Source organism: Harpia harpyja, chromosome 5, assembly GCF_026419915.1.
Source record: "Harpia harpyja isolate bHarHar1 chromosome 5, bHarHar1 primary haplotype, whole genome shotgun sequence".
In the NCBI taxonomy this organism is placed as follows: domain Eukaryota; kingdom Metazoa; phylum Chordata; class Aves; order Accipitriformes; family Accipitridae; genus Harpia; species Harpia harpyja.
In genome coordinates, this window is record NC_068944.1 from 50,035,504 (window position 1) to 50,052,585 (window position 17,082).

The 17,082-nt window shown below is 38.9% G+C and overlaps 2 protein-coding genes across 8 annotated transcripts in view; one reads left to right on the forward strand and one right to left on the reverse strand.

Moving 5' to 3' along the window:
• The window catches only part of CPNE3 (copine 3), a 31,291-nt gene extending 27,908 nt beyond the window's left edge, over positions 1-3,383 (forward strand). For all 7 annotated transcript variants that reach the window (XM_052786740.1, XM_052786743.1, XM_052786745.1 and 4 more), the window contains one exon: positions 311-3,383. In XM_052786740.1, coding sequence (XP_052642700.1) covers positions 311-421 — 111 coding nt within the window. In that variant the 3' untranslated portion in view covers positions 422-3,383. The remainder of the gene's footprint in view (positions 1-310) is intronic.
• A 3,311-nt stretch (positions 3,384-6,694) lies between these two features.
• CNGB3 (cyclic nucleotide gated channel subunit beta 3) overlaps positions 6,695-17,082 on the reverse strand; it is a 69,802-nt gene continuing 59,414 nt past the window's right edge. The window contains exons 15-18 of the mRNA XM_052786738.1: positions 16,055-16,173; positions 11,357-11,503; positions 8,706-8,886; positions 6,695-7,560 (exon numbers count right to left, since the gene is read on the reverse strand). Coding sequence (XP_052642698.1) covers positions 7,321-7,560; positions 8,706-8,886; positions 11,357-11,503; positions 16,055-16,173 — 687 coding nt within the window. The 3' untranslated portion in view covers positions 6,695-7,320. The remainder of the gene's footprint in view (positions 7,561-8,705; positions 8,887-11,356; positions 11,504-16,054; positions 16,174-17,082) is intronic.

Consider the following 17,082-nt stretch of genomic DNA (forward strand, 5'->3'; position numbering starts at 1 on the left):
AAGTTCAACATCTGCACTCTGTGTGTGTGTATATTTCACATGACAAAAGGTATCTTAAGACATGGCAGCCCTTTGCGCACCCAGCTCCTATTACTTCAGTGGAACAAGGCAGCCAGCTGATTCCTGGTAATGGGAGCGAGAAGGTAAAGATGTCAGAGAAGCTTCCACCTGTCCCGCAAGGGCACTGTGTAAAGCCCACTATAAAATGTCAGACTTTAAATTGGTCTAGTAGAGGAGTTGCTTATTACCCGTCTTAGGATCTCTGTTAAAATTTGGTGAAAACTGAAACTTGGTGTTCTTTCTTTCTAAGTCTCCAAAAGAAGCTCTGGCGCAGTGTGTCCTGGCAGAAGTCCCTCAGCAAGTGGTGAACTACTTCAGCACCTACAAACTGCAGCCTCCTAAGAATCCTGCTGTAAAGTGAATGGGCTGAGCAGGGAAGCTGAGACTTTGTGCTTGCTTTAATTGCTATATCTGCAGACTCTGGTTCTCAAGATACTTCTGTATACCTGTAAACACACACCTCTGGTAATGTCTGTTAGCTTTTGCCTGCAAATCACTTTGCCAAATGTGCCTTTTAAGGGCCAAAATTCTAATTGTGTTAGTATTTGATGTTGATTTGAGAGATAGGGCTTGCATGAGTGCATTTTATTTTGCGAAGTACGAGTGGAAAAAAAGAGGTTGAATATGCAGAGAGAAGGGGAAGAAGGGGGTGGAAGTGGAACAGCTGCCTGTTTGATAAATATGGCCAGGGGGAGTGTTCAATTACTTTTGTGGGATCAGCACTGAGGACTGCAGTTTCTCAGTGGTCGTAAAACCAGTCTGAAATGAAAAAGAGGGTATATCCCCACCAAGCAGATAAGAGTTTGTATATGCTTCAATGAATCTGGAATACTTTAAGCTTCTGTGTCTATTAAGCCACCAGAGCAAAATTTTGTCACAGGAGTTTCATAATTAAACAAGTGCCAGAACAGAGCATAAAGGCCCTCCTTGCATGCCTACTTCATGTTTGCCACTTCAGTGCCTTTGGCCAATGCCTGGGATTCAGGGCTGTGTGAACATAAGCCAAACAAGTCATTAAAGTATATATTCTTTTATAGTATACATTCTCTTAAGGTAGTACAGGAATAACTAGGGTGAATCAAGGTGAACCTCTAACATCTCAGAATACTATTGGCCTTTGAGGCTACTACTGTAAAGGCTGTAAGATGTGTTTCAGTGTGTACTGTGCTGGAAAACAGGAACTCCAGATTTTATTTTGGTCAGGGTTTTGGTTTGGTTTGGTTGTTTTTTTTTTTCCATAAAAGAGTCATGACTATTGATCTTTAAAGGGCTTTTTGTGAAGTGGGAATTCACTTTCTAGTTAAAAAGTTTTGTCTGATTTCTAACTGCGTATTTTCAAGCAAAGGCAGTTCTTGAAAGTGCTACCTATATTGGTTTTGTCATTTTGAATCATGCTTCTTTTTCATGAGCCTACTAATGAAAAGTGCCTGCAAAAAACCCGATCTTCCTTCTTCTCTCCCAGTAGGAAGACATAAAGTCTCTAAGCTCTAATCGTGTAATCATACTGCGTTTCTTTAGGGCAAACAATTTCTGGTTTATTTTCTTGGCTTGAATTTTCTCTTCACCATTTACACCAAGTGTAAATCATATTGTTTGCTTAGTGGACAGATGAAGCTTTCTTGTCTCTCAGTTCCATACTGCTTGCTGAGGATCTCTTCTGATCCTGTCAGTGCGTGTAAAGTAAGTGGATGTAAAGGTCTCATTTATCACTTCCAATATGCCCATCTTGAACATTAATTTTGCAGTTTCACATTTGAAGTGGTTTAGAGTTAGGTATCTGACTGATCTGATTCTGGATGGCTTACCTGTAACATGTAAGAACAGAATGGGCTAACACTAAATTTAGAATACTTTGGCACTCGAGATTGCAGCAGGTCATAGTGTATGTGACTTTGTATGTGACTTCTTTTTAGTTGCTGGAGCTGCAATGTGTGGTTTGGTTTTTTTGTTTTTTCTTTCCATACATGTATAATCTTGTCAAGAATCTGAATTCACATTAACATTGATGGATGAAAGGTATATGTACCAAGATTGTCTTACACATCCTGTAAAACATACCAAATGTTTTGTAGACAGTTGACTAGTTACCAATCATGAATGAATGTGTTATTCTCCACTCCATTTTCCTTGGTGGAAGGGGTCCTAAATAGTTTCAGTAGTGGAATACTAAGGAAGAGATTTTGTTTCATATTAAGCCAAGCTCTTTCTTTTTTTAAATCTAATTCATGTGTTTATATAAAAATTTACAGACATCTTTTTATCAGCATAGTGCAAATGTGTTTCTACATACGTAAATTATAATGAAGTGTTGTGCCAGATATGCAACACAAAATATTAAGATCAAGGAAGTAGTTGTAATGAACCTAAATCACACTGCTGCAAATTGATATTGTATGATTTTGGAACAGTAAACTGTTTCACAGCTACATGCTCCATGTACAGAGATAACTGGATGCAGTATTAATGCTTTGTCTAGATTAATTGAAGTGGACGAGTACTACTGATAGGAGTACAGGATACTACTGAAGTTCCTCTGAGCTGTCTGCCAAAAATATAATGCTGCATCTGAGTTCTGTTACCAATTCTGTTTTTAAGTTGCCATGGAAGTGCATTTAAATGCATTTACATATGTTAATAGGTATTATTGTACTAATTATCTGCTTAATATAAAATAAAACCTGTTTTGTCTGTATTCTATAAAGTAATTCTGAGTTTCTACAGTAGAGAATTCATTATCTCTTACTGGAAAAGTGCCCCCATGTTCCTCAAGCTTAGGGAATTAAATAGCATATCAACAATACCTGCTTCTTAATGTGCCCTATTCTATGTAAAAGAAAAGTGTTTCAAACCTGACAGCAACAAGAACCATTTTTCAGGTATAATTTCTCTTAGAGGTGTACAGCTAATGCTTGTTGAAAAATTTGGAAACTTCCAAGTTAAGCTGAAGCAATATTCTGAGTCAAGGAATGCAGCAGATTGTGAGTCAAGGGGGAGGGGAGTTACTGTGTTGTTTTGCCATTTTTTGTTTGTTTTTACATGTAAAAAATGCCTTATTAGCTTGAGGGTGACAAAGCAAAATATTGTCAGTTTTGTGAAGTGGATGCGCTTATAAGTCACTTGCACCACCTTGTGATAAAAATCATGTATAGCAGTCTTCGTAATCAGATGCTTTTTGCCATTTAATGGTCGTGATTATATACATATGTACAGCAGAGAAATAACCTGTAACCTGAATTTTTTACTTTCCTATGTATTTCATTTCTGATGAAGTTAACTGATTTACAATGCCTATGCATTCAAAATATAATTTCAATATACTGTTACTCTGTTGTGCTTTTGTATTCAGCATTTTCTATGTAATGATAAATGCTGCTTTTGCAGTTCCTATGATGAGTATTCCACAGGCTGAACAGCTCATATTTATAACAAGTATTATCAGATGAAAGGAAAAATGCCTTTTCACTCAGTGGTTATGAATGTGCAGTGTATATTTCATAAAGCATCTCATACTGGCTTTTAGCAAGAAGATATTCTGAAATGGGATGGTTTTAGCAGTGACTGTTTCATGCTCTTTGCCACGTTAGAGTTCTCCCATGCATGCTATTTCATCCAATTATTATCAGATTTTCCAAAACTTTTTCCAGAACAGTGTCTACATTTTAAGTAGAGTCATGGAGATTTGGTTATTTTAATTTTCAAATGCATCGTTCTACTCCACCCTTCGGTTTCTTTACGTTCAAGTGTAGTCAAGTCTGAGATGCTTTTATTGGCAGACAGATACTAGAGACATAGCATTGCAGCAGAGCGTGATGCCATACAGAACCTGAGTGAGCTTTGATACTGGAAGTTCCGTCTTCTAAGCGCTTCAGAGTAATTTACTCGACTTCTCCACCAGTCAAGGATCCACAGGGTAGAATTAGTTCCTGAAAGGATTTGACATCTTGACATTTCTTGTGTTGTTCTTTCTGGTGAAAACCCTATAAATAGCTGCAACTTGGATTCCTGGACCCTTCCTCCCCCTGCCTATGCCTAAAAATGGTGGAATTCAGGGAAGGGGAAAATACTCCAACAACAGAAAAGTAGGATGTCAAAGAAAACCAGATGGATGTTACTTGTGTGTGGCCATGATCTTCTGCAAACACTGACACTTCTCTTTCATTTTGGGTCTAAGGAACTCGAGAACTGTGCATAACGGTAATTTTGCAGACAGAACTGACAGGCTTTCCTGCAATCCTGAGCTGTTAAGAGCTGTAGCAAAGCAGCAACTTGTGGGATGATGCTCTGTTGCTGCACTGTAACACTTGCTGCTGCAGTCTCAGCCCTTACTTTGTAATATATGTCAGTGCATGACTGATGAACTTAAAAATGCCAATAGTGAAAATGTTTTAAGTTACCTGGTAGCACGTGTAGGCAGAAGGGGATCGGATCTTTTGCAATGAGAGCACGCTTTACTAATTAATATAAAAAAATGTTAAAATATGGGGGGTTATGTTTTTTTCTCCCTTTCCATAATGTTTTGACAACTCTCAAAAAAAATTGAGAATCATATATTGTAATGAATTCATAGATCATCATTATTCACAGAAGGCCTCATTTGTGAAGCAGTTCTGCAATATTTCTAATTTTGAGATTGTATTGAGATGTTCCTGGATGTGCAATAGATGAGTAAGTCTTTATGATTCATCTTATAATTTTCTACCTCTGTTGTGACATCCTTTTTTCTTACATACCAAACAAGTAACATAGAATTAAAGATGGTTCTTTCCATGTAGCAGTTGAACCTTGACCTCACTGTTAATGCAGCAGAACTTTCTTTTTGAAAGAGATTTGGGTTTTGGTCACGTCAGAGGATGTGTGGAATACACAACATACAGAATTCAATCATCCAGCTTTGACTTGGTCAAAGCTCCCACTGATTCTGGTTGGGCTGCCAGCTTTGCCTATGATGAGAGAAGTTCAAAGGCGTTAAAGAGCAGGCGTATAGAATGCATAGCCTGCAGGATCATACATAGCCTGCAAATTGAATGTTTAATTTTGGCACGGTGCCTTCTGTGGTTGGCTGGTTAGCTGAGGAGCTGTGAAGCCTGCCCTTACAATTTCTTGGCTTGGCCTCTGTGTAATGGTTTTAGTTCCCAAAACTGTTGATCTAGTGGTGTCCCGTCCCGCTCAGTGGGCTCAGGGGAGGTGATCTTTTAGATGGTCCATTGCCGCACACAGGAGTCATGACAATGACTCAGGAGGGACAGGGAAAATTTCAACACGCTGTTTCACTTGGCTTGGCGAATCCCAGGGTAGGAGTCATGACAATGGCTCCTAAATGCTCAAAATATGTTTTATTTAATGTTGACTTATAACACAAGTGTGGCTAAATTTGGCGTAGAAGATACTTTGAATAAAAAACGTGACACCTAACAGCCGTAGCAAAATACTCCTAACAACAAGGTAGGAGGAAGAGAAGAGATGAGAGAGAGAGAGAGGAGGAAGGGAAAAAAGGAGAGGTATCACCACCCTTGGATGGAGCGAGGAAGGAGTCTTGGTAGTAGCTGTGTGAATTCCTCAGGTGGATTCCTCAGGCAGCAGGCTGGCGCCTGGGGCTTCGTCTCTCCCCCTTTTTCACCCTTGTCCAAGAGGCCTTTGCGCAAGTGTTGTGGGGTTTTCTCAAAAGTTCTTGGGGGGGGTGTGTGTCTGTGTGTGTTACTGATGCCCCCTTATCGCATTCATGTTTATACAACTGCCATGGTAAGGGCCTGTGGCAAAACTCCAAACCTGTGGCAAAACGTCTGAAGTGCAAATGCTAGCAAACTTCCCAGAAAGAGAATTGCCAGAAAGCCTCTTTGAGGCACAACCGCTAGAAAGCCTCCCAGAAACAGTTCACTACCCCACCTCCGCAGGGCATGTCCTGTTTTGGCTGCTTGCTGCTACATGCTTGGTTGGCTGAGACAAAATGGTTGCCACAGTCTCTCACAGTCTCTTGGTTCCTCACAGGTGGGGACTGAAAGCGGATAGGGGGAGAGAGGAGTTGCAAACCCATGGAAGAGAAAAAAGTAAGTGAGAATTAAGCTTAAAACACAGCTTCAGCCTTTTGTTTAATATTGTGTCCCTTTCTGTGATGAGTCGATAGAGAAAGTTGACAGTGTGGGAGCTCCCTGTTAGGAAGCTGTATCCCGCTCAGCTGTGGCACTCATAAAGGATTTACTTTAGTTCACAGGTGTGATGTAGCTCAGCCCCAGTAAGGCACAGGGCTCACTTTGCACCATCAATCGAGGTCTATGATAGAGGTGAACAACTGGAACATTGGTTGAAACTCTGCACCACAGAGTCAGAAAGTGCAAATCCTGCTTTTTGTAAAATAGCCTTTATTTTTTAAATGGCCAGTTTAAATACCAAGATTCTTCAGAAAGTTAGCCAGTATCAGCTGCTTGCTCTTCAGAGAGTATTATTAATGCCCAACCCCTTGAGAAGATCAAGTGTGTAAATCAGCAGCCCAAAGTTAAAGGTCACCCCTGGGGTGGGGGGTAATATCTAAGTCTCTGCCATGTTTATTCACCAGTCAAAGACAACTGGGGCAGATGTTCCTGCTTTCAGAGGGCTGGCAGTAATTCTGCAATCTGCTTCCCCCTTGTGGATTTTGTGATTTTATTTTTTGACAATGGTTTTGTTTTGTAGCCCCCTGTCCCAAGCTAAAACATCCCAACACACAGCATCAGAGCTTTCTGGACTGAGCCATGCTGGTCACAAAAGCGGGTCACTGATTAGAAGTATAAGGGGAGGAGAGAGAAGGATCGAGAGAAACATAAGTAACCTCAGCAACAGTAGGGCAGTAACCAGAAAAAGGATAACTATGGGAAACCAGAAAAGAAAATAGAAAAGAACACATACAAAAATTAAGAGCAAACTGAGCAAAAGGAACAGCAGTAAGAAAGCAAGGATAAACAGGAGAGGGAAGAGGAGAAGCAGGAACAAGACAGAGTAAGAGATAAGGGAGAGCATGGATCAAACAAGAAACAAGTGGTCCTGAAATACAATCTGAGCTCTAATTCCTATTACATCAAAGGTTCTCTCTTCAGGCTCAAGGTTAAGAGGTAAGTATATAAATAATTTGTCCAGTTGTGTCAGGGGAGGAAGGAGAGAAGAGGAGGAGCTGGGGTAGATTTTTCTCTTGAGTAGTCTCTACTATTATCTTCTGTACTCAAAAGCAAAGTCACGCTAGCCCTCTGGATTCAGCAAGACAATAGATGGGGCCACAGCTCAAAGCACCATCTATTTCTTGTTTTTCTCTTTAACTTCAACTTTAAGGATCTCTCCTTCTCCTGCTCTGGGAGATGGAGACATACTAATGATCAGAGACTCATTAGTGGTTCCCCTGTGCATAACAGCAGGTTTAGGCTTAGCGCCTGCATTTGGCTCTTCCTTTTGTGCAGGAGGTGCAGATGAGGCTGCGGGCTCCACGGGTTTCTTCTCTTCTCGTTCAGGCTTATTCTCTGCTTCAGCCTGAGTTTCCTAGAAGCAAGAAATTAAATGTTTTCCAATGCTGCAGAAGAAATTCAGGAAGTAGTTCTATTCTGTATATGCAGTGGAAAGGCACAGCATGGATGCTGTGATGCAATATATGTAAATTTGTATTTAGATGCTGAAAATCAGTTTCTAAAAGAACGCAATTTCAGAATCAGAATGTCAACATAAAACCTAGGAGAAGCTTGTGGATTGTGATAGTATCTGCTTGTTATTAATACAGCAGGATGAAACAGGCACGTTTTGGGACACACAACCCTTCCTCAGGTCTTGCCTTCCTGTACGTACTTACACTAGTATAGAAAGAAAAGGTGTTATGTAAATCTCGTCATGTTGCCCAGTGCCCCAATTCCTTGGCAAAGCCTATTTGCTGTTAAGTTCACAAACACACATTAAATTGACCAATGTTTCTGCTCCAATCATAGTGTTGTAGTCATTTGTGTAAGCAAAGTTCTTTATTTAACTTAAAAAAATAAATAAAAGCACAGCCAGTTCACCTATAAAAACAGAAAAGGATTCTGCCACCTTTCAGTAAATATGTAGAACTGAGCAGGTTCTTATTAACATTTCTCAGAACAGAGTATAATGTGGGAATTATTTTTAATCAAGTAAAATGGCAGTTTTCTCATAAGTGCAATATGTTAGAGATTTAATCAGTTTTAGCTGTGTGGGCTACACTTTAAATTTTGTCTTCAGGATTTTTGACAACCAGAAATCTGACTTTGAATTGGAAGGGTTCACCATGTGCTTGAGTCAGCTGGATCAGATTACTGTTAGGATATTTCTGTATTTACTGTTGTGAACGTAAAATTAGAAGATCAGATGCCCTTAGGGTCTTTGTAACGTCTATTTTATCCTTACTTTCTTTAAGGATTTTAGTTTGCTTGCTTTTTCCCTTGCTTTTTCTTTGCTTTTGTTTTCTCTGTTCTGCATAGAGTGCAGGTCCAGGAAGATTTGAGCCAAATTTTAGAATTAGTGTTTACAGAGGTTAGGTACAGCGATTATATCTCAGCTACTGAGAGTTTTTTCTGTCGATTGCAGTAAGGCTGCATTTTCATCTACTCTGTTTGCCTAAGCCCTCCCAGTGTCTTTCAGCACCTGGAAGAATCTAGTCTTATTTTCTGTGGCATTACCTGAATGTCTTGTTGTCTCTTCAGCTGCAGCAGCCTGGCAAGGCCTTCTTTTCCTTTTCCTCCAAGCATCGCTTTAAACAATTTTGGAGTTTCCTGTTTGTGCCCAAAGAGACTGGCCAAGCCCCGTGGTTGTTGCACTGGTGGTCCTGGAGGAGGTTTCCCCTTTGTCTTCAGCAGCACCCTGGAGACAGGAAGGAATGAGAACACACAGCAGTGCTGTGAAACCGAGCAACGTTCCTGCAAAACTAAAATGTCATATTCATGGATGAAAATCTGGCAACTTTTCCGGCCAATTTTTTTTGGTCCCGAGTCCAGTGGCAAGAGCAAAGCTGGAAATGGTAAAGGTAAGCCTCCAGAGCTGGAGGCTGCTGCTCAAATTTGCGGCTGCTTACCTATATCCTAGAGAATAAACAAGTGCAGGCTCAAATTAAGGTGTTGCAAAGCAGATGAGAATTTTATAAGGTGAGAAGTAGTATGGAGGGAGATGGATGCCTTGTACCTGAGGTGGCAGTCTCTTACCTGGCCTTGTGGATGCAAATTCAGAGAGCATTTAGTGCTCAATTGGGAGTCCAGCTGATGCTTGTTCAAGTAATAATTTACCAAACTAACTTCCAGCATGGCTTATCTCTCACAGGTCAGGTTAGCGGTACTTACTTTTAGTCTTCTTCAGTAGAAGATGACACCCTGAAGATATAAAAATTACTGCCAAGCGTGTGGCAGACAAGATTTTCACACCCTTCTATAGCTGTACTGATTTGCAGCCATAACAACAAGAAGTGAGAATGAATGACAAGGGTAAAGATTAGATGACAGTTCCGAGATAGATGGAACCAGTGAAAAGCAGAGGGTTCCTGTGCTGACTTAAGGCTTTTTATGAACAAGGACTATACTTGCAGTCTGAAGTACAGTAAATCCCATAATACTACAGTTTTCTTAAGCGTCTTGTAGTTTGTAACTTTGGGAATTTCAGAAGACAAGATTTTACTTTTTTTTAAGTTTTATTGACATAAATTTAAAAAGTACACTTCAGCAGCTTGCGTGGGTTTATTATGTAAAGACCATACAGTGACTATCAGGCAGCTGATAATAGAACAAATTTCTTCCTTTGATTTTATTTCAAGGAGGCCTTTAAAGGTGTGGGATGGCCAATGCAATCCCACAGAGAACTCTAACATAAACGTTCCAGGGCAGAGCAACTGATAACTTGATTCTAAAACTGAACAGAACTGCAACCTTTATCAAAACAGTGCACAAATCTCCTGTCAATGCCTAGTTTTTCTAGAGACATGGCTGACCATATACAGAGCATGGGAGTTTTGGAAGAATTAGTGGATGCCTAGACAGGTGACCAGAATACATGCAGGTACTACATATCTTTCAAATTAAACAGGATATCCTGTATCTATTCTGATATCTAGACAGGGCTTTGAGCTCAAATAGGAGTGCAGATATGAAGGATGGATGATTAAGCTCCTGCAGTTGAGAAAGGCTATCCAGAGGAAACAGAATTTAATGGCTTGGCAGGGTATGATTAGGATGGGGAAGAAAGCAGAAGGCAGCAGCGTGGGACAGAGAGACAGGAATAACAAGTAACTGGTCATACAACTGTTTAGAAAAAAGGTGGAGAAAAGTCAAGAAGGATGAATGCTGGGGACCATCAGTCAGTGGATTTGTTCCACCTTTCTACCTGTTGATGCTAGTTTTGAAAATTGGGAAATCAGCCCATTCTGTGTCTATGTTCCTTATTCCTCAGGGATGTGATGATTCTCAGGATACTGTTGTTTGACAACCAGGGCTGTTGAAACATGCTGAATGCAACCATCTGCTAGCACTTTTGCTAAACAAAACATCACTCCTGTGCTATGTTTAGTCTTCTCTGGTAGAATTTCAACTGTCTGGGAGCAACCTTCCAACCTTTGCTAACAATGCAAGGCAACAGCTGAGAACAATAAGAGTGCTGAAGTATACTAATAATGACAAACTGTTTCAAGTATTTGGACCTTTTACAAGGTAGCAAGGTACATGGGTTTTTTTATGACAAAATCTGACAATATTTTGCCCTTTCAAAGCTGGAGAAATGGTGACCCTAGCAAGCTATAGCCAAAGCAAGATGAACAGCAGTTAGGGTTTGAAATCCCATTTCAGAATTCTTTTGAACAAAATGCACACACCTCTAATCTGTGTACTTCCATCTTGTCGGGCCTTACTTTAAATCCATTCCTAACTACTGCTTAAGGTTTTGGAAATGCATACAAGTCTGTGGGTGCAGTGAAGAGTATCTCTGTAGAATTGTGAGTGTTTGGTTGCATCTTTGAAAACCTACTCTTTAACTGACATCTGTCCTGCAGTTTCTTTCTTGGCTATGTAAGGAGTCCTGATATGCATCTGTATCTCCTATTTGTTTTGTTACCTTAAATACAATGGAGAAGGCAACTACATTCAGGACTTCATTCTACTTACCATGTTTCCACAACCCTTGAAATCCCTGCCAAGACCATGACTTCCACTAGATACTACCGGGCAAATTGACCTCTAAATACAAATGTGTTTACATCTGTTACTTTTCTAAGAAAGGAATGCAAATCTGTCTAGAAGCCACAACTGTCCATTCTGCAGCTAAATAATGTGATTTAAAAACTGTTAGGACATACTTTGCTTTCTTCATAAGAAGTTTTTCAGAGTCAGGATAGTGCACCAAGATTTCATTGAGTGTTTTCTTGTCCAGAATGAAAAGGTTGGCAAAACCATGAGCCACCACATCAGCAGTCCTTCGATTTCCTCCACCTGCAGCTAATAGGCTGGAATGAAAATAAACATCATCTGTCACATAGTTACTTGACCTAGTGAGGAATCTCTTTGCTGGTGGTTGTCCATTAAAGTCATCATAAAGCTCACTTACATACCCAACTGTTCTGTCTGACGTTCTCTAAAGGCCCTTTATGGTTGGGATTAGAAATATCTTTTTGCCTCAGGAAGGCAAATTGTCACTACTGGTCAGGCGTATGTAGATGCTAAGGACTGTGAAAAGTCTTGCTAGGTAGACATTTCTCCCAAGAGACACCCACTTCAAGGACTGCATTTGTTTTAGTCCTTATGTGAACTTGGCATTTCCTCAATTTTATCGTTGAAAATTATTTACATCAGAAGTAGAGCAGCACAAGTCCGTTATTGCTGAAAGCGTTATTTACAGTGAATGAATGATTCTTCAAGAATTTTAGTTTTCCTGAGTGAATAACTTCTGTGGGACTCTGGTTTTCAGTTTTCTCACATACCACATCTCACATTTGAATGTTGGCAAATTGAATGATACAGATTAGGAAGGTCTTTCAGGCTGACAGTTACAAATGTGTCTGCCAGAAAAAGAAGGCTATTTTGTTTTCAAAGTAAGGCATTAGACCAGTTTAGCAAGCAGAAGTTGGCCATAGGAAGGATATCCACGTAAAAATTAGATGTTGTACAAATAAAAATTAATTTGTTCATCTTGCATTAAGCAAATGAAATGAAGAGACTTCACTTCTTAGCTGGGGTAGTACGCAAGAGAAGTTGCATTTTGCTCTTAGTACTAAAATTGCTTTATCACTGTATTCAAGGAGATCTACCCTAAAATTTGTCCCTTAAATATTTCCCAATGAGTTAATACTTTCAGAGAATATTTAGTAATCTCCAAATTTAAAAGTTATTAATAAAGGATAGTCTGGACCCCATAAAATATGAAGAAATACTTATCTAAAATATTAATCAAGGATATATAAATATTGGTTTTAGTACAAAATATATACTATATTTATAAATATTAGATCATACAGATAATATATTTTATTTATAAAGGATAGTATGAGACGTCTGCAACTGTGTGTACTAGGCTATTTTTACACACACAAACATGCACACACACAAACAGTGGTTTTCTGCAACCCAAGACAGCAATCAATATATGAACTCAAGCTAAAAATGCAGTATATTGTCTTCTTTTTAAACAATTCTGTACAATTCCTCAGATAGAATAAATCTATTTGCACAATAAGAAAAGCAGCTAAAGAAAATTGCAAACAGCTTTAAGTTCTGATGAATCACTTCTCAACAAGTCATTGAACAATCATTTTCAGGCTTTCCTAACAGAAAGCTCATTTTATCGAGGCAGACTAGGACTGAAGAGATCAGCTTTTTCATTATTGTGATGATGTGAGGTGAATTTTACAAGTAAGGCAGCCCTTGCTCAAACAGAATCATCTTTGACTAAGGACGGCATTATGGACTTCATCACTGAATCTGTTTTGGCTAGTGTTCTAGGAGTTACATGATAGACCATATCTTTAAAAATAACTACATGTGCCTTGCAATGGTTCTTGATAATGTAATATCTATATTAATAGAGACATGTGCATTTTTTTACCTTACATTTTTTACTTCAGTTGTTAGCCTGAAATGCTGTAATATTAGTATGAGATGATAACTTTTGAATTCTTATGCTAGAAAATTTAATTTTGAGGTATAAAGTTGTCAAAGTAAGTGATGACTCAGCTTATCTATTACTTCTTTTAAAAGCTGATCTCTGTAGGAAGCTGCCGCTCATTGAAATTAGCAGATTGATCCAGGGAATGGCGTGAGTATCAGCTGAACGTGCAAGGTTGTGGCAGCTCAGCTCAGCACCTATGTGCATATGGAGAGAACTGGTAAGTCAGGAAAGGGAAATAGGTCTGGGTCTTGCTTCTGACCAGGATGTTAAACACCAAAGGGCAGAGCTCATTGAAAAGAAGCAGCTGCCACTTTGTGGGAAATCCTGGGCCAGAGTGGAAAGTGTAATCTTTCACAAAGCTAAATAGTGTCTGTAGTTTTGATTTTTTTAATAAAAGTTAAAGTTACCAAACAGCTGAAAGGCTGAATTCAGAGATCTTCCTGTCAAAAATTTACATATAATGGAGAAATGTTTTAATTTTTCCAGAATTATCATTTTCTGATAGGAAATAGTTCTAGTGAAATATCAGTAAATGGATGAATGAGGACAGCTGGCTTAAAGTGTAAATTTGTCTGGGCTAATGCAGTGTTGTGTTATAGCTGAATTTCTCTCTTTCTCAGTTGTCTGTGCAGACAGGCTCTCATTAAGGCAGCAATCTGTTTGCCTCTGATTCTAAGATTATTTTCCTTCCCCAAACTGATATTATCTATATAGAAAAGTAGTAATGAGGCTAAGATGTTAATTGGAAGGCAACTCCTATTAGTTCATCTGTTTCTGTAATAATTTTCAAGGATGAAATTGGCAAAGGACTTGCTTGAACATTAGTCTTGCATTGGCCTTCTAGTATAATTCAGGGAAATTTTTTGAAATAAACATTTTTTGTTTTCTGAACTCCTTTGCCCTCAGAGACTTTTTAGGCATCATTTACATGCATTTTGAACGGAGTGAGATTAAATAGCAAATGTCTTATAAATCATGTAGTTAAACCACTCTGAATAAAGCTGACCTATTTCTCTAAACAAATCTTGAATCAGAAGTCAGAAGGAAATCAGTCTGATATCAGGTGATAACTACGCTATGAATACTGAGGGGAAAATTTGGATGTGCTAAATGAAGCAGTATTTCATCCATTAAAAAATATTTTTTTCATTTGCTTCTGCTATACAGTATTCAGAAGACCTTGACAAAACTTACATAGGAAGGTGCTATACAAACTCATTATTTTCTAACACTTTGCCACAAGGAAGAGGATAAATCTCTACTGATACACTTAGTGCTTCATGTCTTTGCTTTTCTTCAATTTTGGAGATGTGTGCCAGTTGCTGTGTCTTTTCTCCTCGAGTTTATCTACTGCCTGACATTTATATGCAAATTACATGTGTCTGAATGGGTATGCTGCCACAGTAGGTCAATGATGAATAAAACCAGACTAGAAGTGTAGGGTTATAGCATTGCTGAGGGTTTTATTGGCCATATTGGCAATTATGTAAAGAGTAACACGTATTGGGAAACAAATCTTTAAAGGCCGTTGTGTAGTTCTCACATGGAAACACGTGCTCACCTGTATTAGATCAAAAGTTTGAAAATCCCTTCCTTGTTTTAAAACCAGTCATTATCATTTCTCAGTTTAAAAAATAAAGTCCTTGCTCCAAATACAAGACTAATAAATAATTGAAAACTATGTGCGTGTTATATATCTGGGCTGCTGTAGCTTGTTCTTTTATCTTTTCATTATTCAGCCCTTACTGAAAACCAGTATATTCTCAGCCTTTCCACATAACTTACAATAAAGCATTTTGTTTTGAGGCTTTGCTCAGGTATTATATTGTCACACAGAGAAATACCTTTCAAATAACCTTCTCTCAAAGAGCTGATATAATTTCACTTCCCCACTCAATGAAAAAGTTCTGTATCTATGAGATATATCAGTTTTTTTCCACTTGAGGTCTAAGCAAGTTCTGGACGCACGTCACTGGATAAACGGGAATGTTTCCCCTACTACAAAGGGAGACACAAGTAGAAGATAAATGTAAACCTGGCACAGAGCTGATTACCACTTTTCAAAAGGCAGATTAAAGCTACCAGCAAGAGGATTAACAGTAACAGAAAGGCAGCTGGAAGAAATCAGGGATCCAGTTTATCACATGCAGCAGCACATATATTTTATTACTTTTCCTCAGGCCAACCTCAGCAGGGGATGTAGTGCCTAAAATCTAGCACTTGGTTGGCTAATTGGGGACCATAGCATGTAAGAGTTAATAGATTTTGCATAGCAACCACATGGAGAATATAGAAAACATTTGTAGCCACAAGAGAAAAATTTTCTTCTCCAGACCTAAAAACTCAGAACCAAAAGTCTGGTCTGTCAGCCTTTTTCTTGTTTTGTATGCTCTTAAACAAATACATTTTCAAATGGGGATGCCTGATTTTTGGCAACTTGATCCCTACTTCAGCTCCTAAATGAACTAGTTTTATTTGCTATTTTAGACTTTTTAACTCTTTTGTTGGAAATTAATTATCATTTTTACCATCTGCTGTGTAAGGGCACCTAGTCTCACTATACAGGCAATAAAATGCATTTGGTCCTGCTGTATTGCAGACCTCAGAACAGGAAGATGTATTAAATCTTTTAAATGCTGAAGGAGAAATTTGTCTGTATATTCCTGTGTACATTGACCAAAACACTGGTCTCAGATCTTGCCAGATTAGCCTCTGATGCTTCACTTAGAATTTCCTTCACTTACCTGCACCTCCTTGCTCAGTGTCCTCTTGGTTGATCCTACCCACGTTCTAGCCTCCCCATGGTAGCTGTCGTGCTTACCACAGAGAAGTTAAACAACCATTGATTATTTGACCAGTTCTAAAGAAAGTGTAAAAATAGCGAAGGACCTACCTGATCTCCCCAAATACAGCTCCTGCTCTTAGGGTAACCAGGACTTTTGTACCATCAGGGCCACCAAGGACTTGAACTTCACCCTGTTTGATGATGTACATCTCTCTGCCAATCTCTCCCTGGGCACACAAACACATAAAGATCCCATGTTTTAGCAGCACAGTGTTTTTTTGTTAGAATAATCTGACAGACTCTTCTTTAAATATCTTTCCACTTTCTCATAAACAGGTTTACTAGTATTACAGAGAAATAAATGTTTGAGCTACTTTTCCTAGCACTGAGCACAAGCACAGGGACTGACTTTGGCAGTTCCAATTGTGATTTGGGACAATATTTGAACAGGAGTAAGACCATCTAGGCCAGCTTGGAAAAAGAAGAGTAGATAATAATCAGGATTGTAGCAGTCATTTCCATCAGCTGTTCTGGTGGAAACTAAAGTACTGCAGAAATGTATTTAATAACAGAGAAGTGCAAAAAAGCCCATGCTTTATGGTCTAAATTACTTCTAATCATCATTTACCTAACTTAAAAGGAAAATAAGAATAAACAATCATTCAAAATTTCATCAACTTTTATGTAATCACTGGATGGTTTAAGAGATTATTCATTTATTTATTATCCTCCACATGATCTGCTAGGGATTCAAAGGTGTGACATCAATATATATAATAAAAAGCAGGCAGACTGGAGCAATATAATGGACTTCACGAACATGATCATAAAAGTCCTCACAACATCTAAGTAAGGCAGGCAAATAACTATTTTTCCACTCGTGCAGCTGGAGTAACTGAGGCAAAGCAGCAATTTCATTTTAAAAGTGAAAAGGCAACAGCAACAAAGCCAGGACTGAAAACGTGGGGCTTACACTTCCTATCCCTTCACTTGCTCTTCCAAGCCTGCATGCAGGCCTCCTCGGTAAAGTACAATGAGGTCAACATACATCCAAGGAGGAGGTAGTTCCAACAGGGTTTTATTCCCTACTACGTGTTACAGCATTAATAGGATTACTATGGTTGTTGGCCACATAG